The 24,309-nt window shown below is 33.3% G+C and overlaps 2 protein-coding genes and 1 long non-coding RNA gene across 3 annotated transcripts in view; all 3 read right to left on the bottom strand.

The window, feature by feature from the left end:
• The window catches only part of LOC134240917 (uncharacterized), a 228,570-nt gene that overhangs the window by 30,680 nt on the left and 173,581 nt on the right, over nt 1–24,309 (bottom strand). The gene's annotated exons all lie outside the window — the stretch shown is intronic.
• On the bottom strand, nt 536–1,845 carry LOC134240902 (caprin-2-like). Its single transcript, XM_062723008.1, has 2 exons — nt 1,416–1,845; nt 536–1,306 (listed from the first exon to the last, which is right to left on the bottom strand). The coding sequence occupies exons 1-2, from the start codon at nt 1,843–1,845 to the stop codon at nt 891–893; spliced, it is 846 nt and encodes a 281-aa protein (XP_062578992.1). The 3' UTR covers nt 536–890.
• On the bottom strand, nt 8,052–22,391 carry LOC134240901 (uncharacterized). The gene is made up of 5 exons (XM_062723007.1): nt 21,767–22,391; nt 11,213–11,332; nt 10,680–11,005; nt 10,079–10,116; nt 8,052–8,358 (listed from the first exon to the last, which is right to left on the bottom strand). The coding sequence occupies exons 1-5, from the start codon at nt 22,389–22,391 to the stop codon at nt 8,052–8,054; spliced, it is 1,416 nt and encodes a 471-aa protein (XP_062578991.1).

Below are 24,309 nucleotides of genomic sequence, written 5' to 3'. Positions count from 1 at the left end.
GGGATTTTTTTTTTCAGATAGAGAGATCTTAAGAGGTTTTAAAGGTATTCGGATAATTTGAAAATGAGTGCCGAAAATATAGCGGTGTGTAATGCTTAATCTTAATTATTTAAACGTATTTTATGTAATCAAATGACATTTTAAGACAAAAGTCAAAATAGATAGGGATATTGGCATGTCAACTTTAGTTCGAAACAATTGATCATATTTTAAGATTTTATAGAAGTTTATTGCGACATAACTTTCAGATCAACTCTCGTACTATCATCAACTGCGACAAAGTACATGAGTCAAGAAGTTTTGATCAACATCTTTTGCTGTTATGGAAACGTCAATTAAAAGTTTGAAACAGAAATACCCGTGCTGACATAGGTGCACTTATACGGTTTATTGAAGAATATTTTTTTAAAGATCAGATTCTACGACAATAATTGTAGGGTTTTTTTTTTTACCTGCAATCATTGTCAACAAAAACATTCAATTCGGTATTCAAAAAATGTTTATGATGTAATCATTTCATTAAAGCTACCACCACCGCCACATATGTCTAACAATTTTAATTTGACAAGGGATACTATCGAATATACAGAAGAAGTAAAGAAACACACGATGCCTCAACGATCATTGTCAACATCTATATTTGATTCGATATCCAAGAAATGTTTATGACATATTCATTTAATTAAGGCCACCATCACCACATATGATTAATATTTGAGTCCATCAATTTTAATTTGACTAGGTATACTATTGTAACGAATAAAGAAGGAGTTTAGAAGCACACCATAACTCAACGTAATAGATATCCGATGCAATATCGCATGACATCAATGAAAATACAGACAATTAATCGTTAAAGACTTAATTTTAGCTATCAGAGTTATCATTCTTTAAATTCGGTATCCAGAAAATGAGGAGGTTATGACACTGGATTCGGTGACCATAGGTCCAGGACCGCTGCCTCGAGAACGAATGAACACCGTATCGCCAACATCAACTTTAACAATTATAGAAGCAGTTGCAGTGTCATAGTCATTCGCATCTTCTGTATCCTCCAAAAAACCATATAAAGCTGTTCCGGACACTACGATCTCCAGTCTGATATATGTTCTATACATAATCAGAGTGTTCCACAAAAACACATAAGTTCCAGACTGAGGACAAGTGAAGATTCCATTCTTTGGGTTGTATCCATTATCGTTATTTGTAATAACCGTATCATACACGACGGTTTGGTGAGCTGCTGAAATTCGGACACTGCTAGATAATTTTGCGAAGAAAGATACCTGTCTTTGCAAGTCTTGTACTGAAAGAAAAAAAGAAATTTAGTAAAGAATGTGCAAAAATGAGAGAGAGAGAGAGAGAGAGAGAGAGAGAGAGAGAGAGAGAGAGAGAGAGAGAGAGAATTTAAATACCTGATCCTGACATCTTGGAAATATTGCTGTTTAGAGCGTGTACCTCTTGGTTGTACTTAGAGGAAAGGCTGGAGAAGTCCGACATCGTTCTTTGCAATAAGGCAGTAATGTTGTTGATGGTTTGGTTGACGTTTTGCAGGCTTTCGAAATTGTCTCTTGAAACATTATTTTGAAATTCTCTTTGCTGCAATTCAATCTGATTAATGCTCAGTAGAGTGCCATGAAATTTGGTGTTAATATCCCTTACGGTCTGTTCTAAAATGAAACGATCTCGCTTTTCTTCCGCCAATTGTTTTTCAAGCATTTCAATACGACCTAGAACATCAATTCCAGAGGCATTGCCAATCATATGATGTTGTTCCTTGTCACCAAGTAAGAGTCCATAGGATCCATAAAACAGGAAACTGACGAGAGACAAAAGTTTCAACATTTTGAGGATTAGAGATTATGCGAACCCCCTCTGGGGGTTTGAAACATGGTTTATATAACAAACCAGTTTATCTCTCCTAAGTTAGTTAAATGATTTGTATAATAGAATTTCGTAACAATTTTTGAATTTTTTCAACAAATGTCTGCAGAAATGAAGGAATATTTAGATTTGAAAAGCACACAGTAAACATATCAATTTAAACGTTTCAGTAGGCAAGGTTAGAAAGTAGAAGGCTGTTAAATTTACCGGTGATAAAAATGTGTAATTGGATCGATACATAACACCGAAATGAAAGCTTCGTGTCAGTGATAACTGCACAAATTATTATTATGAAACGAGAAGGAAACGCAACATCGTATATTAGGGGGAACTAATATAATCATATAGGCCTGATTTAATTTTGTATATAGAGATTATGGAAATCTTCAACTTTGTAAATATCGGTAATTTAATGGTTGAACGAATTTCATACTATTACCGGATGTTAAGTTTGAGTCTGCTCAACAGAATTAAAAAATTGCATGCTTGACAAAGTACTTGGCAAAAATATAGGGTTTTAAGAGTTTTTATCTGTTCGTCATAAGTATTGCAGCAATATCCCCCCCCCCCCCAAAAAAAAAATCTCTTCCGGTTCCCGATGCGATGCGACGCTCTCCTGCAGATGACTTAAGTACGTCTTTCCATTGCTTTATTTAAATAAATCTAAAAATTCACAAAATACAAAACTTCACTAAAAAACGCCTCCATAGATTAATGCTTATCAATTGTATAAATGGCAGACCGTGGAGCGGATTTCCAAGTGTTTCTTCATTGCATTAGGTTAGAGAAATTTTGATCTAATCATCTGAAAAACAGGCATAATTATTATACTAATGCCAAAGAATACTGAAGTATTTCTTTCGCTCAAATCTATGGATCGTTGAACTTATTGCATAGTAGATATTAAGCTGCAATTGTTTTGCATGGCTGTCTTGAGCATTACGCGCTTTGATTGAATGGATAGGATTTTGCGTTTCAGTATATTATTACAGAGATATAGTTGATTTGTATTAGTTCAAAAAAATGTCATCTTTTAACTTAAATGAGGCATTTGATAGCTAGAGGAAAATGAAAGCAAAACATTTCTTAAAAAAATACGTGAAATGTAAAAATGGTACACGGCTAAAATGAAAATGAGTGCCAATTCAAAAACAAGCACCAAAACAACATCACATACTGGAGCATTCTCACCGTTATGGCGATAGACATTGGAATGTCAACTTTTATTGAGCATTCAAGATTTAACTGGAGTTGTAGTGTAACTTTCATATCAATTCTCGTACTATCATCAACCCCGAATTAATACATGAATCAAGACGTTTTGATTTAACATCTTTTGTTTTCACCGTAACATCAATGAAAATCCCTTGCAGACACATATAATTTAAAATAGATTCCCAGATAGCATGACTATGTTGGGCCAGCACTGGTAAAAGGTTGTATGGTTGGAGTTGGGGGAACTACGTTGGGCCAACGTTGGACCAATGCTACCATGTCAACATTCTCGACCATGACAGAATTCCTATGTTGGCCCAACGTTTGTCGAACGTATGCAACTTTCATTCACTTTACTTTCCAAGGAAAGAAGGATGCTGACGTTGGCCCAACGTATATAATGCAACCGTAAAGAAAGTGTCTTTTCAAATTGGTAGTTGTATGTTGGCCCAACGTTGGCCCGATGTTTGTAGTACACCCGTGAAGAATGTGTCAAATCAAGTTGGTAGTGGTTTGATGGCCCAAAGTTGGCCCTATGCTTGTAATACACCCTTACAGAAAGTGTCTTATCAAGTTGGCAGTAGTATGGTGGCCCAACGTTGGCCCAATGTTTGTAATACATCCTTAAAGAAAATGTCTTATCAGGTTGGTAATAGAATGTTGGCCCAACGTTTGCCCGATGTTAGCAAGAGTGTTATTTTGTTTAGGTGTTTCAAAGATGGGATATTTATATTGGGCCAACGTTGGTCCAATTATTATACTGCCAACTAAATGATGGTGTCAATTTTATAATTAGCTGCTGAGCTTTACGTTGGGACAACGTTGGTTCCAAATATAAATTTAGATGCACATTCTGAAATAATTAAGAGGATATTCTATGTCCATGCTTTTCATTGGATGATTGCTTTTGTTTAGATATGATATTTTCAACATTTTAACTTTGAACTTAACTGATCACAGCACCAAAGAGTGTTTTATTCTATTTTTTGAATTGTGTCCATGCTTATTTATTTGTAATAAAACGCTTAATATTATGATTTTTTTTCATGAGCGTTGTATTCATGAAAATTTAGAGAAGACTGAATAAATGTTAGTTAAAAGTTCTCAGGAACAGGATGTGAATCCCAGATAGCAAAACATCGTTGTTCCAATCTTACATTATGCTTGTATTATCGCTGTTGGGTTACCTTTATTGGGCCAACAATGGTGGTCCAACATGGAATATTGATAGTTGGTTATGTATATCAGTATATAATGGGGCCAATGTCGGGCTAACTATTGGCGTTATGTCATAAAACTATTATCGTGAGAGAAAATATTGTTGGGAGACTGGCATCGGCCCCAAGTTGGCCCAATATACCATGAATCTGGTTGAGCATCATGGGTAGACAACATCCGGGCTACTTGAAATATCCGCGCCATTTTTAATCTGACACGAGCGTAATGAGATTGATGCCTTGCAAATCTTCATCCACTTTGTAAGTATTTATAATATGTTTGCTTCGACACAGCTTAATTAACGTTTATAGTTTAAACGATATCGTGTACAAATCTGTGTAAATCAAAGCAAAGGCCAGGTGATGTTGAGTCAACACTGTCCCAGATAGCATGCTAACATTGGGCCTACGTTGGGCCAGTGTTATCGGTTACATTGGGCCAATGTTGGCAAATGACATTGGCCCAATGTAAGTTTGCTTATCGGCCCAATGTTGGCCCGATATGTTGTGCCAACGTTTGCCCAATGTAAAGTGTTTTTGCTACAGATATAGGCCCAACGTTGAGACAACATTGTCCAGCTGAATGCGACATTGGGCCATTCTTGGCCCAACGTCAACAAGAACATTGGGCCGATGTTGGCAAATGACGTTCGCCCAGTGTCATTTTGCTCATTGGCCCAATGTTGGCCCGATATATTGGACCAATATTTATAAACATTTAATTGTTACAAATCTGTATATTAACAAATCCGATAGTCTCTAAAATCAGAAATAAATCTACCACCAATCCTTCTTGAAAATACAAGTTAACTAATTTAAATTTACAAGGCTTGTTAAAATTCTTAAAATTTATCAAAACAAAATAAATTATCAGTGATTAAATTTATTGTTTCTATACAAGAAAAATAAATGAAAGTATAAAATAACAAATGTGTTTTGATACAGTTAAAACAATAAATAATTTGCCCCTTATTTAGATTACAATTAGTAGAATAAATTTCCAAAGTCTACCACTCATTTTACTTATATACACTTAAAGTCGAGCACATGATCAAACATGTTGAAAATGTTGAACATGTTTAAGTTAAAAAATTAATTCAGTACTAAAGCATAAACTGGGTTCTTTCATTTAAAATGTGTTCAGTGTACCGACAATTCTTTTTAAACATGTATACTATTTTACTTCGAATAATGATTTATATGGGGTAACATTGAATCAGTGTGGTGATGATGATCAAGCATAGAAATTTTACGCATAAATGTCTTTCATCACGCAAGCTAATCGCTTAATCACACCAACAAAAAAGACGGTTATTCCTCAATTGACAGCTTAAAAATATAGTGATATACAAGTCTTGTAAATCTAATCGTATGTTACTCTCTACTGAGAAAAGTAAAAAATGTATTAAGTACTAAATACAATTTTAGTGCTACTGGAGATTCTAAAAAGACATTGAGAACACAATCAAAGGATGGCTAAGGTATGCCAAGGACAGGGATAAGGGAGGAAGAAACGGACAGAGAAGAAAAGAAGGGGAGGAGGAGACTCTGGAGAGAGAGAAGAGGAGACTTAGGAGAGGAATCAGATTGAACGTGGCAGTGCCTAACTTTTTTCTGTTATATACTGTGACATACCTGTAGCTCTCTCCTTTTCTGTGTCTGTTTGTCGGTAACAAACATGATGCAGATGTCAGAAACATTTTTTGTGTAAGTAAACAAAATTGCGGGATTCATTTTAGTATTATTTTAAGAACAGGAGGGCTTTGTTTATTTCTTAGAAGTGCTTATATATACCTGCAATTTACTGAACTTGTGCATAAATTTACATCACAGAGGGATTATACAGTCATGTAACCCTACATGTTTCGCTTCAAGTGAGCATCAGCTTTCTGTTCTTTATTAACGTTTTCTTCATGCACTGAGCAATAAAATATTAGTATGTTATAATGTAATTTTATATTCTGATTTCTTTTTCCTCCGTTTTTTAAATTAATGTAGAGCTACTTATAATTCAATACTTGTTGATAGATATATGAGATATTGTGAATATGTATTAAACTATTAATCTAGCATATATAGTATTAAAGGGCTTTTACCATTAAACTGTACTACAAAACTACTATAACCTTATTATATATAGTTTGTTATTCAATTTTGAGGACAAATGGCCAACCAGTGAAGAAAAATGTGTTGTCCTGATGGAGAGCCAATAAGATACAAACCAACGTTGGCCCAAAAACGGTGTTTGCCTAATATTGAAAGAATAAGTGGCCCAACAATGGCTCAATAATATCCGTTCGTTGGTCCAACAATATGCCAACAAGTTGGTCTGATTAAGGGCCGATGAGCAAATTACCGTTGGCCCAACATTAATTGCTTACAATGGCCCAACTGCACAAAAATGACGTTTGCCCAACATTGAAAGAATATTTTGGCCCAGCAGTGGCCCAATGTTAACTGTTACATTGGCCCAACAATAAGCCAACAAGTTGGTTTGATTAAGGGCCGATGAGCAAATTACCGTTGGCCCAACATTAATTGCTTACAATGGCCCAACTGTACAAAAATGACGTTTGTCCAATATTGAAAGAATACATTGGCCCAACAGTGGCCTAATATTAACTGTTACATTGGCCCAACAATAAGCCAACAAGTTGGTTTGAGTAAGGGCCGATGAGCAAATTACCGATGGCCCAATGTTGAATGCATACGGTGGCCCAACATAAGGAGTATTGTTGGCCCAACAAAGGTCCAATGACATCCTGCTATCTGGGTTATTGAAGAATATATTACCCCGGTATTAAAGATCAGAATATACGATTGAAGGTCCTGCAATCAGCGTCAAAGAATATAATTAATTCGGTATCCAAGAAAGGACGGGGTAAGGATATCTAATTTGCCATAGGTAGGCTCATGACTGCTGACAAGATAACGAATGAAATAAAAACAAAATTATATTTTTTTAATTTAGCAAGAATTACGGAATTTTTTGTTTCTGAAAATTAATGTCTTTCAGAAAAGTCTTAATTTGTGGCAAAAAAAATATGTTATATTTATTTTTAAAATACTGGTAATATTTATTTATAAATGGGAACATGTTACACCTGTAACGAGAAACAATTTTTGTATAAAAGTTATATTTGTATGAAAAACTACAATTTTTAGTCAAATTAGATTATTTTGTCACTGTTGTGTATAGTCCAAAATCATGAACTGATAAAACTTGTTTGCAATTAAAATAAAATATTTATGGAACACTGACATATTTACTTGTATGCAAATATAATTTAACATATTATACCAGTACCATAACAATATGTGTCATGAAAATAATTGTAGATCAAGGATTTAACATTTTCTTTGAATTCGATATTCAGTTTCAATACTAGTATACATTCTGGTTTTTAGTCTGAATTTTCTTCAGGTATTTAAAGATCGTTTGTCTTGAAACGAAATGTTTATGATATATCAATTTGATTTAGTTATTCATCAACATAAACATACACTTACATGTATGATTAATAAAATGAGTCCGTCAATCTTAAATTGTGTGGGAATATATGAAGATGAATAAAGAAGGATGTATGACAGACCCCATAATTTCCTTTCTCAGAGGTCGATATAGAGATCCGATGCATTGCACAGAACACATCAGACACCCTGCACTTATTTTTTTTAAAGGTTCCTTTATAAATCAAGGACTTCTTTATATCGACAAGTTATTTTTAGAATTTGTTAAATTCGATCTCCAGAAAAAGACGCAGTTATGACATTTGATTCAGTTCGCATAGGCCCAGAACCACTGTCACTAGAACGAATGAACACCGTATTTCCAACATTGAGATTAACAATAACAAATCTAGAGCCAGTTGCACTGTCAATGTCACCAGCTTCTTGATTGTCTTCCACAATACCATATAAAGCTGTTCCTGACACTACGATTTCCAGTCTGATATATGTTCTAGAATCACTCAGCGTGTTCCACATAAACGCATTTTTTAACCATTGTAACGTTATGACAGCCAAGTCTGTTTTGTTAGGACTGTGTCAGTTCATTCACTTTGAGTGATTATATAATATAACTATGGACTTTAGTGAACGGTCAATATGTGGTTATAAGGACTCATGGCAAATAATATTGACCTCAGACACAGAAAAATGATAGCACTACCTGAGTATGCTTCCATATCAAAATGAGTAATCATGGATTTGCTTGTTTTTGATATATATTGTATATTTTTCCAATATATTCCTATGTAAAACTGTCATCACCCATTTTGGCCCCACCTTATCCCGGGTGGTCCTCATTTGAACACATCTGAATTTACACTACCTGAGAATGCTTCCGTTTCAGTATGACTAGAAGACTATCTAAGTTTTTGGAACATTTTTAATATAAATCCCTTTTACATATTGTCAATTAAATAGTTCAAAACAAAACTAAATTTCGTACAACTTGACATAGTATCAAATACTTTGTAAAATGTATAGTTTTATACAATATTCATATTAAGGCTGGAAGAGTATGATAAGAATTTGCCATTCCGAATTATTTGATTTATTTAAAATCAGTGTAGATAATATTCTACGTAGCAGATACCTAAGATTCGGGTAGCTATCATGTTGTAAATTTTAAATTTACTAGGGGGAGGTAAATGCAAAATTTACAAGTTATCGTGTTGTAAATTTTGCATTTACCTCCCCCTAGTAAATTCAAAATTTACAACATGATATAGCTTTGAAGAGACAAAGCATTTTTTAATGCATGTATTTTTTTTCTTCACTTCACTATAAGTGTTCTTTTTAATTATTTTTATATCTGCATGATTTAGAAAATTCTTTAAATATGTGTAATTGCCAAGATATTCATCTTCAAGAAGCATACCTTTTTATTAATGTTCTATGCAGATGACACAGTATTATTTTCCGATTCTCCTGATGGAATACAAAAGGTACCTAGTTGGTTAAATTTACTTAAATTTTGATGATTGGAAATTTTATGGTAATTTACATAAAACTAAGATATATTTTTTTTTAAAAAATGCTTAATGGTATACTGATGAGCAAGTTAAATCGGTCTATCAGTTTCCTTATCTTAAATTGGTATTACAAATTATTTTAAAAAGAATAATAATCGTGTTTCATCATTTGATGAGGAAGTCCCCAAAAATTGATTGTTCACAAAAAATAATAATGAAATAGCTTTGTTGTTCTGGAGATTGTTTTCTTAAAGGTTTTATTCTTATATTCTTTGATATCCAATTGTGGTCAAACTATTATCCTTGAGGTCATGATTTAAAATAAAATAAAACCTCATCATTTTTCACTACCTGAAGATGCTTCCGTCTCAGTATGACTACACATACTTAGCAGTAGTTGAGAAGATGATTTTGAAAGATTTGTCGTAGTTCATATTCCTTTGTAAAACGTTAATCCCCCATTGTGTCTCCATCCTAACCCAAGAAGATGACGGGATGAGTTGGATTAGAACATCCTTCAGTCTTCACTATCATAGAATACTTCATATGACTACTTATGCTCTTGTAGTTCATATGAATTTATTTAAAATTTTCTTTTATTATTCTATTCAAAACTTTGAAACTTCTTTGAGCCGCCCTCCCACCCTGGGGGTTTTATTGTTTGGAAAACAATTAAAACTGTACTATCTGAGGATTTTCCTATATCCATAAGATTTATCATGAAACTGCTGTTCTGGAGAACTAGCTTGTTAAAGTTTGATCTCCATTGTTGCCCAAGCCTACCTCCAGGGATTCATGACTTGACCAAACTTTAATCTACACTACATGAGAATACATACAAACACAAGATGTAAATGAAAGCTTAGATGATGTAGCGATAAAAATATCAAATTTACATATTTCTTGTCGTGTGCAAGTGGTTGAATTCAAATTATAGGTCCTGTTCTAGTGTCCGTCAAACATCCCTGCTTCAGTTTGCCTCAAACCTAGATTTGTCGTTGATAATTTTACTTTTATATTTTATAATGCTTTTATAACTTAAAGAAAAAATAATTTCCTTAAGTACAATAAAATAATATAAATTTGAATTCTAACACTACCAATTTTTACACTTAAAGATAGATGTAATAAATTACTTGCTAAAGACAAATCAAATTGAATACTGCATTTTATACTATGTATACAAATTAAATGAATACTTATGATTAAAATCATTAAACTGAGTAACAAGAACAAAACGACAAAAACACACAAAAATACAGCTACATTTTTTCCATTCTATATAGAGTCTATGAACGTTCTTAATTCAAATAAGGAATCCAGAGAATGTGGTGCAAGGTGCATGACTGAATGTATCATAACCTGTACCAGTTACATGTCTTACCCATACCCTGTCCCCTTTCTGTAGCCTTAATGTTACAAGGTTTGTACCCACCTCAGCATTATCGTCTGGACTAGAGGTTAGGGCCACTGCTCGGACCCTACTAGATCCATTTAATACAATATCTATGTATATAAAGTCCGTATCGTAACTTAGGATAGTGACGTAGAACACGTAGCCTCCTTCTACTGGTGCGGTGAAGATTCCGGTGTTCGGGTTATACCCTCCTCCCACATTGTTGATGACTTTATCGTACACTAAGGTACCACTGTCCCATGAGGTGCTGCCCAATGTCACTCCTGCTGTGAAGGCCACTCTCTTACATATGTCTACAAAGTATAATATGCTAGAAATATTTATTTAAAAAAGAAATTAAAATTATTCTGTCTTTAGAATCGAAGATATATAAAAAGAATACTGTTATGTTTTTACTTTAAAAAATACCATTAACATAATTAATAACCCGCTAATATAGTGAAATTAATTAATTTGAATTTTATGATGGTTTCTCTTTTATAATTGATTATAAAATTTACTGCAGTTATCTCTGGTAATGTTCCTTTGGAGAGTCGTCACAGTGGAGGACAGACTCTGTTGGTTGTCATCAGATTGTTTGAGGTCGGTCCTGATGTCGCCAATGTTTTTGTATAAGTCCACTGAAAGATAAAATATATATTAGCAATATAGAGAGACAACAACAGCAGACAATCAATAAACATTGATCATAATTATTTAAAGTATAAACTTATGACATTAAAGTACAATAATCAAAAACTTCTCCTAATATTTTAAAGCACCTTGGGTCATTTTAAATTTCACTTTTAATACAATGAAAGGCTAGATTATTATTATTATTATTTTTTAAAGAGCTTTAGTTCATTACGTTGCATCATAAATTATTAATTGAGTATTGCATTTAGATTTAATCTTGCTCTAAATTGATTTAATTGTAAGTATGGCATTAATTCAAAGTCCAAGCGTTATGACATATAAAACCTTCCCTGTTTAGCTCCATAGTTATGTTCCCCAAACGAAGTTGGGGAACATATTGTTTTTACTCTGTTTCTTATTATTATTAAGGTCTTCCGTTTGAGGCGGAAGACCTTATAGTGATTCGACTGTTTCTTTTTCTTTTTCTTATTTTTTTTTCCCTTTTCTATTTTTGACAATTTCTCATAGATGACTGGATAGATTCTCATGAAATTTTCAGGGATGATAGAGAGTCAAAATATCTTTAAAATGTAACTTTCATTTTGTTTTAATGCACTTCCGGTCGTCAGATATGTCCAATTTCCGCTTTTTTCAAAAAGATTTTGTCCTGGTCATATCTCAGAAACGGTTAGAGATGAAGACACCAAACTTATAGGAGTAATAGATCATGATTAGTAGGCATGTCCATTTGGGTTAAGATCGTCCGCCGTCGCTTCCGGTCGTCACAGGAAGTGATCAAAGAAATCGAAAATTTAAACTTTTCTTTAATGAAACTTTTTTTGCATCACATTATAGCATCTTATTTGTAGTTTCGAAATATATCAGTCCCACCGGAAACAAAACGACAACTTCCGGTTATGAGAGAAAAACTGCATATTTTCAGTATTTTTCTTTCCCATAAATATTTTTTATAGATAAAGTATTTGTTATGATTTTTAAATATGTTATTCAGACTGAAAATGACTACAGTAACGTCAAATATCTTTGTAAAATTCACTTCCGGTCGCGTGATTTCCTGTCCTCAAAATGAGAAGTTATCATAGCTAGATCTCATAAACGGTTAGAGATTAAGACACCAAACTTAAATAATTGGTAGATCATGATAAGTAGGCAAATTCAGTTGGAATAAGACCGTCAGCCGTCACTTCCGGTCGTCACAGGAAGTGATCTAAGAAATCAAAAATTTCAACTTTTCTTTAATGAAACTTTTTTTGCATCACATTATAGCATTTGATTTGTAGTTTCAAAATATATCAGTCTTACCGGAAACAACAACGACAGCTTCCGGTTATAAGAGAAAAACTACATGATTTGAGTATTTTTCTTTCCCATAAATACCTTTTATAGATAAAGTATTTGTAATGACCTTTAGATATGTTATGCAGACTGCAAACGTCTACAGTAATGTATAATATCTCAGTAAAATTCACTTCCGGTCGCATGATTTCCTGTCCTCAAAATCCGAATCCGATTCTCCGTTTTCCTTTTCTATAATTACAAACTGCCTTGCATCTCTCGCTCATGTTTCTCACATGCTCTTAAATAATTTATCGCCATTCATTTCAAACATAAAACAACTCAAATCGGATATTTTTCAAACATCTCTTTAATACATGTATAATGCACATATGATGCAGGTACACATGGGACATTTCACAACGTTTTCACTTACGCTTCTGTCTTGATGCGCAGATCAAATGCATGTTATTCATATTAATAGGTATATCATAATTTTAATCAGACCCTACCCCTTACATCTGAACTTGAAAACAATCTAATTCAAGCTCATATGTACACATAGGAGCGTGTTACAATATTTTTAATGTGCTCTCTTTGCGTGATCAATGAAATCGTGGTTATCCCCGAGTCGACTACAAACAATCCAGGAAGTCTGTTTAGGGTAAAATTATACCAACTGCGAGCCAGATCTAAAATCCTAGTAGAGAAATGAGAATTTTGCTGTTTTGTTTTTTTTTATTATTTTCTTGCTTTTTTCCTACTTTTTTCAGCCCAAATGATATTGAAATGTTTAAAAAGGTGGAAAGTCCGATAATTGTTCACTGAACAATTAGTTTACTAGTTTTTTTTTATTTTTTGCATTTTTTCTATTATTTCTTTATTATATATCTGTCTTTTTTAAAATAGAAAAAAACATCCTGCATACAGATTAATAGAGGAGAACGGAAGACCTTCTTTGTTGCTGTAGCAACAAGAGTTTCTAGTTATTTTTCTTCTTCTTCTTCCTGGGTACTTTTTTGTCCGGGAATGATCTTGTAAACTGTTCATCCGATGTAGGTAAAACCTTTTTAGGGTCAGTAGACATGTTATGTAGATTTGCCTAGTCAAGGTCATTTTGCGCGCACGTGCTTGCAAGAGCGCTCACGTGCAACACGTGAAATGACCAATATGATAGATATTGCCGTAATTTTTCTACTTTTTTATGAAATGCTTTGAAACTGATAATGTGAGGATATATTAGTAGTACAGACATGGTGACATGGTCAAAATAGCGGGATCTCACGCGCATGCACGTGTGCTTCGCTCTGATTGGCTGAAACTAAAGTCTCAATATCTTTCTTGTTTTTTGACGAAATCCTTTGAAATTTTAAGCATAAGCATGTATTAAGATATCCTACAATAAGATATATAGCAATTATCATGAAAACGCGTGCATGCACGTGCGCTGCGATCTGATTGGCTTATGCTTTAAATAGCTATAACTACCTTGGTTTTCAACCAAACAGGATGGGATTTGGAACATGGATAGATATAATGGACTTCTACAAGAAGATATGGTCACCATGCACATGCATACACGTGCATGTACGTGCGCTGCAATCTGATTGGCTGAAACTTTGAACAGCTATAACTCACTTGGTTTTCAACCAAACGGGGTGGGAATTAGAACATAGATACAGTGGCTGGAACGTTATTGTTGACACACCAATCGTGTAAAATCGTTCGTGAATCGTGAGTGATCGTTCGTGTAACGTGCAAGATCGTTCGTGTATCAGACTCAATCGTGTGCGTTTTTAATCGTGCGAGATCGTGCGTTTAGAATCGTGTAAATTTCGTTTTGTAAGTTTTTATCGGAATGTTATTTGTAAAATAAGCATTTCCCTTGTTTGTTTTTCTTAATTTATTAATCAGAATCCAAATAAAATGAAAAAGCGCAATTTACATAATAGAATGCAGAACGAACTAATTATCGCTCGTAAACAAGCAATATAGTAAGTCGTACAATATTAAGTTCTCGTCAAATTGCGCGATCAATATTGTGATTCTTTAACGCCTTTTTGAAAAATCTGATTTTAATTAATATTTACTTCTTATTGTGGTCAAGATAATCTTGAAATCAATTCATTGAAAATAAATATATATTTTTTTTTACAAAGAAATAAACATTTCTCAATGCTTACATAACTAGTTAGTCGACAATTATACATGGACACGGCGTGATTTTCGGGAGTTTTGATTATCTGTGTTTATCTCTTGAGCCTATTTGTAATTAATTAATTTTAGATTTCTGCAAATAAAAAAGGTGAATAATTGGCAAGTTTATCAGACATTGAATCATTGAAAACATAAGGATAAAATTTGTAATTATGATTTAAGTCATTCCATGCTGCCATTTTTGTTCAATCGTACCCCCCTTTCTGCATATCATGATATCCAATTCAATCAAATTATACGACCCACATACATGTACATCGTCTAATAGAACGAACAAAATCCTTTTTTTTTTTTGATCGGAGAATTACCTTAGAAATAATTATTTTAAATCTAAAATATTAAGTCTTGCATATATTTAGTTACAGAAATATCATTTTCCGTTTTTTTCTTCAAAGTCTATAAAATAACATTGATGATTCTTTGAAATCTTAAATAAGTATTAAGCCGTATTTCGTTTTGAAAATATTGATTCCTAAATATTTTGAATTATTTTGAGTGAAGAATCGTGCGTTTGCGTTAACAATCGTGTAAGATCGTGTAACGTGTAGAATCGTGAACGTGAAAGATCGTTCGTGTAACAGGTTTAATCGTGCGTTAATCGTGCGGAATCGTTCGTGTAACGTGATCGTTCGTGTAAGTTGTCAACAATAACGTTCCAGCCACTGTAGATGTAATGGACTTCTACAAGAAAGTATGGTCGACATGCTCATGTGAGCACGTGCGTGCACGTGAAATGAGTAAAATAAAAAATACACTTGAATTAGCGTATTTTTAATACTTTTGGATTAAATACTTTTATATTTAGTATATTAAAATCTATAAATTGTGAAGACAAGATTATATGGTCATTACGCACGTGCATTCACATGCGCACGCGTGCAATGCTAAATTTTAATGAAATTGGTACACTTCTGGGTAAACGTTGTTAAAGTCTCAAATGCATAGAGTTTGTCTTATTCAATGAAGCTTATAGGGAATATGGCACCAAAAGGGAGTTGGGGAGCGTTTGGGGAACATCTGTAACGGTCCCCGTTACAATTAGCACTAGTTGTTAATGATGTAACCGTCGGTATTATGATATTCAAAGTTATTTTTCGTTCTGGCGGCTATCATAGAAATAGCAATATTTTTGTGAAGATAATTATCAAATGAAATTAGCTAATAGAAAATCAGATACTCTGATTCTTTGAAATTAAGGGATGATAGTTCTCAATAAGTCAAAGATTACTGTAGTCAAACAATTTGGCCTCAGAATCTCTCAATATAAAAAAAAATGATTTACATAAATATACAGTCTTAACTGGTTTCAAAGTCAAGTAAAGGATGTATTATAAGTTTAATTTAAAGTCTAAAAAGGGACTAGGAAAGACCAGAGAAATAAAAAACCAGATAAAAAAGTTTTTAATGAAGGAGAAAATTTTTTTCTTTATTTTTCTGACATTTATCTGTTATTGGAAAGATTCCAGGATAAATAACAATGCGGAAGAACAGACGGTGAAACAAAATCAGATATAAATTAAGGAGGAGAGAATGGCTGTGATTTATTTACAAATTTTAAGTGTTTATACTGTTAGTTATATTGTTCACAGACTTAAATATCCAAAAAGGCATTGTGCATTTGGGTCAAAAAATGATAGAAATTAGCGGATATTGTTGATAAAATAAATCAAAGGGCAAAGCGCATTGTTTTGAATTTTGTTCTAGCAACTTTTCTATCATGTATATATAATTTTATTATTTTCAGTAAGATGATAAAGAATTCAAAATGTGAATCTTAATACAGGTATGTTATTCACTCTCTCTTGTAAAAGGAGACTGTTGATTAAATTTTATATAAAAACATGAATTGTGAACATTTGATATGCATTACAACAAGCTAATTCAGAGAATTTGTGTCCCCCGCTTAGGGAAAAAGTAAACCATGCGCAGTTCGTGGAGGGGGGGGGGGGGTGTCGGATCCCCCTGACTTAAGTTGTAAATAATTAAATTTGTAGAATTATTAAACGTATACATGTATACTGAAGCATATAAAATACATGTATGTCAATATGCATATAAAGATTTGATTGCTTATTCTTTATTATGTGTATAGAAGATTCTTTTTATATGGAATATTTATCACACTGTAATAATGATTTTATAACCTCATAAATTTTTCATTTCACATGCTGAATACTATCATTGAGTAAAAAAAAAGTATTTAAAAAAAAAAAAGGATCGCCCGAGATTCGATCCCGGGACCCCTCACATATGAAGCGAGTGACATGACCACTGGACCACGGAATCACTTTATCTGATATGAAGTATATGCAGAACTGAAGTCACATACATGTATATATTCATGTTTTCATGTTCGGTATTCTCAAAGTTTTACACAATCCATGGTGTTTGATTTATTTAGCCTTTATTAAACAGATCTAATAGATGTAATAAGAACATAAAGTCCGCCGAGAACCTGTTTTATACGCAATAACTCTCCTCATGCCCCTGCGCTAAAAATAGCGACATGTAATACTATAAATACTAATAAAACAAACTTGGCGGGACACTTTGAGAGGGGCGAGAGACGTCCTAGGGAGTTTTGGTATAAAATTACATTGCATAAGCACAAAATCTTCTTGAAATATCACCCGGAAATGAAAGTATTATACACAGACAGAATGTATAAATTTACGACCTTGAACTTTGACCTTTTGACCTCAAAATCAATAGGGGTCTTCATTAGGCCACAGGGAGTTCTTATATAAAATTTCATTGCAATAGCTCAAATGGTTCTAGAGATATCGTGTGGAAACGAAAGTGTTTTAACAGACAGACTTTTCTTATTTATGACCTTGACCTTTGACCTTTTGACCTCAAAATCAATAGGGGTCTTCTTTAGTCCATAGGGAGTTGCTATGCTAAATTTCATTGCAAAAGCTCAAAGGGTTCTCGAGATATCGTGTGGAAACGAAAGCGTTACAGACAGACAGAAAGACGGACGGACGGACGGACGGACAGACGGACGGACGGACGGACAAACCCAAATTAATATCCCCCACTTTTCAAGCGGGGGACAAAAACGTAGCTTTATTCACCCACACTTTCTTTGCCCACTAGAAATATTGTCCATCCGACAAAGAAAGTTAATTCAAATATTCAATATTAGATATAGGACTGTTCAAATATCTAATTTTATATATAATAAATGTGTGTTTTTTGCTATACAACAGGTTTAACTCCATAAAATATATTGATATCGGTATACTTTATTAACTTATGATGTATACACAGAGCATAACTTATAATTTTTCCGATACATAAAATACTAAAGAAATCATAACTACTACATGTATATGCGTGTGCCCCCTCAATGAAAACATCTGATGACTTTTTTTGCTTTGTTTTTGGTTGTCAAGAAATTTTTGGAAGTTGAAAACTGAAAATGTATGGCTGAAATGAGCGTTTTGGTTTTACTAGTGAATTTGAGTCTTTGACCATAACTCTATGATCAGAGACTAAAATATAAAACAATAACGCCACAGTTCTGCAGCTTAGCTAGACTCATCTACTATTTGATATAAAATAAAGTAAATTCCAGTCTGTATTGTATCTATGATTTTTAATTAATTCAAGTTATCAAAGCCTTAGACGAAGATAAGTAATTGAAAACTAATTTTTTATGTATTTCCTCAATTAGGAAATCTACAAAATATTTTTGTGCCCTAGAAAAACGAAATAATGTAAATAAGAATATCAAAAACTTGATTGATAATGATGGGAAATATGTAAACTAACAACAAGAGATCTTGGAAGAAGTTAGAAAATTTCACAAAAATCTACATGAAAATAAAGATCAAGAACTGGATGATCTTGAAGATGTATGAACTTGTGTATTGATTGGGTATGTATCTTGCGAGACCCGAGCGGTTTCCTTTTAAATAATTTTCAAATATATATTTATTTTATCCAGTCATCGCAAGATTAATAATGAATGTTGATAACCACACATTTGTTCCCCCCCCCCCCCTCCCACTTGGCCATACCCGTAAATATTTTTCCGATATAATATACTATAGAAAACAGTGACTTTATGCTTATGTCCATTCAAAAATAACTTCCAATAACACCTATTTTTCGAGCTTAGATGGGGATAGGGGGATTAACAATGATTTTTTTTAAATTTATTATTCCCAGTGGGTCATTATCTTTATTAAGCATGCATGTTTCAGCCATCCGTATGTAAGGGGCTGTCTATTGGTTTCATAAACTTGGTCACTGGCTACTTTCTAATACCGTGTCTCAAACACTATCCACCTTGAAACCCGTAGTACTAATTGTTACAGAGACTAAGCATCGATTTTCAAAGTGGGGGGGGGGGGCAGACAAAAATATTATTTAAAACCTGAAAATAAAAACTGACAGAAAAATTTGTCCAAATCCTATTTCGGGGCGTGAACGGGGCGGGGGTGGGGGTCGAAGTTCATATAGAACCTCATTTCTTTTAATACACTACTACTTCAACGTTTTTAACTATACTGCACCACGGTACCAAAATGTAGGGGGCTTGGCAACCGACCTTTCGATGAACATTTTCAATAGTAAAATAAGTATGTTTGGAAAAAAGGGGGGATGCATGTACTGTTAATCTAAGTTTATATCCAAAGTAGATAACACGAAATATATATATTCTTTATATAAATCTCTTATGACATTCAAGAAGCTATCATGAATTAATTAAGCATATCTTGCAGACCAAAATACAATATTTCTTTAACTTTCGTTTTGATAATATATATAACACTTTTTCTTGCGTTGTAATTTAATCAAATGACCTCCTCGGTATTAAAATACTCAACGATTTCTTAATAGTAAAAAATAATAAAGGGGAGTAATTGAATCTCAAATCGCCTTGATTGGTTAGTTTGGATCTTGAATCTCGAAACTCGAATCTCGAATCTCGAATTTCGAATCTCGTATTTCGAATCTCGAATGAGCCTTCTGGGCTTTCGTACGAATGTGATGTAAGTCTCTTCAATAAAGGAATTAAAATTAATTTAAAAAAATCTAATCAGATTTATTTTGAATGTACGCGAATGTTTCTAATAGTCAAATAATTTGAATGTATCATTTTTCCTACAGGATCTTTAACTTTTATCGATCATTTACACATTGGATTCGGGAAAGAGGAAGAATGAAAAAAAGGAAATGAGAGGTTCAGATATCTTTTTCTGATGATATAAAAGAAATTTTACAGCTATTTTCATTTATCTTTTTTTCCCTATTTTTCGGACTACAAAAAAGTAACCATGATGAATCTATTATATTTTCATTTCTATTAGTTTTCTCTATGATCCCTCTTTGAAAGTTAGTTGAGAAGAATTATTGATCATTCTACTGGAATGTAAATTTCGCCAATTGATAGATCAGAGGCTAAGAAGGTCTAATATGCATGTAAATCTCAGGCGGCTGTATTTGTGTTTGTCGTCAGTGGGCCGGGACTATTGAAACAAGAGTCCTCATGTTGTCTATAGTCTTCAATTTTAAAATCTAAATTAAACAATTTAAGTTCACAATGAAATGGAAAGTATAAGGAATCGCTGTCTAGCGAGTAGAGTAAACGTGGGATAAGATAAGTGTAATGGGTTTCGCCGTTTAAAAATGCATGTATATTAGTTGAGGGGTAATATCACTTTGTAACAGATAAATTTGAAGCTGTGATCAGGAAAGAATGCTGGTAGGCATGTACGAAATATTGTTGTTTATCTTGTCCTGTACTTTAGGCAAATATACTATGGCCGATAGAGGCCATCAATTTACACTTATGTTATGTGAGTAACGTGTACATCATTTTCAACGAAACTTAATGACATGTTACACTTGAGACAAAAAGTGTACAAAGTGTACAGCGTCATTGCAAAATTCCATGTACACCAACTTTTGTGTTAAGTGTCAAGAAAAGTTTGATGTTCAGTCTACATCTAAAGGTAGTATCAAGTAACAAATTAAAGAGAAAAATTCTTTTCCTTTCCCTTTTTTTTCTTCCCCCACATTGGTACCCCTCTCTTATTTTAATTGGAGATTTTCTCTGTTTCAAGACACGCACGTGTTTCTTAAGATTCGCATTAAGCTTTTGCGGCAAACTTGAAGATTCTGGAGGAAACTGCGAAATGGTAACACGTAGGTTATAATAAATGATAAAATTTAATCAATATAATATCCAAATTTAAGCAGAATTGAAAGGGAAGAAATAAACTTCTTTTTGTTGTTTGTAGGTCTTTGTGCATTTCTATACGTAATTCGGGGGATGATGATGAAGCAATTATTTTATTTCATAAAAGTATTGCTGATTTGTTTAATTACAAATGCTATTTTGCAACAATTGAAATTACGGCGGGATACCCGATGAAGACAGGACCCTGGTTCAGATTTTTAATGTACCAGAACGATATAAAACCGCCAAAATACAATACTGTAAAAACAATATTGACAATAAGAAATAACTTATTCAAAACGATGTCAAAATCAAAGAGAAATTAGAAAAATCACAACACTATGTCGGTTCCTTTGAATTTAAAATTGCGTAGCTGATTGGTGTTGCCTATATGCACTTGCAGGCACCAATGTGGGGGAAGTAAAAAAGGGAAAGAACAAGAATTTTTCTATTTATTCTGTTACTTGATACCATCTTTAGATGTAGAGTGTACATGAAACTTCCATGTACACTTTACACAAACGTTGGTGTAGAGTGTACATGGAAATTTGCAAAACCGCTGTACACTTTGTATACTTTTTGTTTCAAGTGTAAGTTGTCATTGGGTTTCGTTGAAAATGCTGTGCACGTTACACACATAACATTAGTGTAAATTGACGGCTGCTATCGGCCATCGTACAAATAATTATACTAGGTTCCTGATTAAAATGAATTTCCCAAGTAGATATCTCACCGTTTATTGCTGTCTGATTTTCAAGAAATCGAGTCCTGTGGATCTCCAATTCCTTCTTAATCTGAGACGTCTGATTCCTCAAGTCCTTTCTAATCCCAGACTCCCGGTTGTCCAATTCCTTCCAAATCCGAGACGTCTGATTCCCCAAGTCCCTTCTTATCCCAGACTCCCGGTTGTCCAATTCCTTCCAAATCCGAGACGTCTGATTCCCCAAGTCCCTTCTTATCCCAGACTCCCGGTTGTCCAATTCATTCCAAATCCGAGACGTCTGATTCCTCAAGTCCCTTTTAATCCCAGACTCCCGGTTGTCCAATTCCTTCATAATCTGAGATGTCTGGTTCTGCAGTTCCTCCCTGACCTTAAACTCTATCTGGTTCTTTAATTCTTTTAAAACGCTAGACTTTCGGTTTTCCACTCCCTCTCTAATCCTAGACTCATGGTTCTCGACTTTCTTCCGAAGCTCTCGATTCTCATCTGTTATGACTTGCAATTTATCCACTAGGGCCTTAAGCATGTCTTCTGTTATGCCATGCTTGCATATGTCATCCTGAGAGTCATATATCAATTGTGGTACTATAACATTACTCACAATGGAAAGTATGATAAAAACTCTCCAGTAATACATGATTATAGTGAGAGTAGAAATAACAAAGTGTACTTTGAATTCCCTCATGTATTCTTTTGATTTTATAAACTTTCTAAGGATGTTCATACTTCCCTTTCCGTTAATCTTTTTAGTTTGATTTCCTTACTTTTTTTTACTATTTGTTTCAAATAAAATCTTTAAAAAAGATTTTTTTTTTTCTCTTAGATGAGCTAAATTATTGATATGTTGCATAAATGATATAAAGAGCATGAGAATTACATATAAAATAAAAACGTATTTTGTCTGATGAGGTATCAATTTTTCTAAGCTGTGATGAAATAAATTTAATGTATAATAAACTTTGTATCACATATTTTCAGAAAGATTACTTAACGATAATGGGAAAATTTTACCTTATGTAAATGTAATATGTTACCAAAAAAGAAATAATAATAATAATAATAACTAGATACGATCTCGTTGCGAGCAACGAGAGGTCTTCCGTCCGATTTCGAAAAAAAACTTTGTAAAATCTAGCTGAAAAGGTAAAAAAAAAATATTACACGCAGGGGGGATTGAATCCAAGTCGGCAGCATGAAAATCCAACGCGCTAAATATTACGTACTCTGTCGGGACCTCTGCTCTAAATCTTCTTGTAGATACCTCTGTATAACAGTGCTTTTGTCTTAGAATTATAAAAGCTAGTCACTATTCATAAATTCGCGCCAAACGCCACGAGTTAATCTTCGCGCCTTTTCTTTGGAATGTTCTATTTAATAAGTGTGATATCTTTAATGAAATTAAAAAAAACGTTCATTTAGCCTAAAACTTGATGATTAGAAAGTATATTTAATACATTTCACAAACTCCATATAGTATGTAAGGAAGTAACACTAAAAGAGTGAAATGGCTATGAATTTTAACTTTTTTTTAAAATTTCATGTTAAAGTGAACTCGCTAAAGTGAACTATCCCAATTAGTTAAAAACATTCCTGAAGAGATTGAAATGTTTCGTAAAAAAAAAAGGCTCGCCTTACGACGGACAAGGAATTGGATATCGTTTGTGCTCAATAACTTGAATAAGATCTTTGAGACAATAATGTTAATATAAACTCTATTAAGCGATCTTTAAAAAAATATGGTTATCTTATTTTGTCTTTTTTATTAGCTTAATATGGCACAAGTGTGCATGGGAAAAACAGTGGATAAGTTTTATACTTACTGTATTCATTGATATCCTTCTTGAAAAACTATTACTTATAACAATGATTAATGAGCTGAAGATATTAGGTATCGAATTTCATTTGCACATTTAGTCTTTCCTTTTTCTACTTTGAGAATCAACCAAAACCAATTATAGAAGACGTTTAAGAAGAATTTAGTTTGATACAGGATTGTAACGTAACTACAACGTGAAAATCCAAGTATTCCTTTACATTTCATTTGTCCTTATGTTACGTTCGTTCAAGCAAATGCTCGACTGCCTCAGTAAACCCCTATTGCGAAATGTCGGAGTTGACAGAGAGAGCGGCCATTTTGAAACGCTTCAAATTTTTAAATGCTAATATCTAGAGTTTAGATTTATCAATATTCAAACAAATTATATAGTAAGCATTATAAGAAAGGTTTCTATTAACATACAAAAAATAAACGAAAAATATTGAAAAACAAAAAAAATTTAAAAATTAGACTTTTTAAATTAGCTTCCGGTAGCGAGCGGAAGTAATGACGACAAACGAAAAGTCGCGTCCTGGATAGTATTTATCATCATCTATAATATCTGAAAGTTTCACATTGATATCTTTTACTGTTCTTGAGAAAATCCGTGGACAAAAGAAATCAGAAAAAGGTCTGTAACTTGGCACCGGAAGCGAATTTCCAAAAAATCTCTCAGATGTATCAAATTCATTTAACAAAACATCTGTCCCGAAAATTTCATATAATTCCATCCAGTAGT

The sequence above is a fragment of the Saccostrea cucullata genome, unplaced genomic scaffold (genome assembly GCF_032062105.1).
Source record: "Saccostrea cucullata isolate Sc308-1 unplaced genomic scaffold, CSIRO_AGI_Scuc_v1 ctg753, whole genome shotgun sequence".
Classification (NCBI taxonomy): Eukaryota; Metazoa; Mollusca; class Bivalvia; order Ostreida; family Ostreidae; genus Saccostrea; species Saccostrea cuccullata.
Note: the sequence above shows the minus strand (reverse complement) of the source record. Positions and strands in the feature narration are given on the sequence as shown.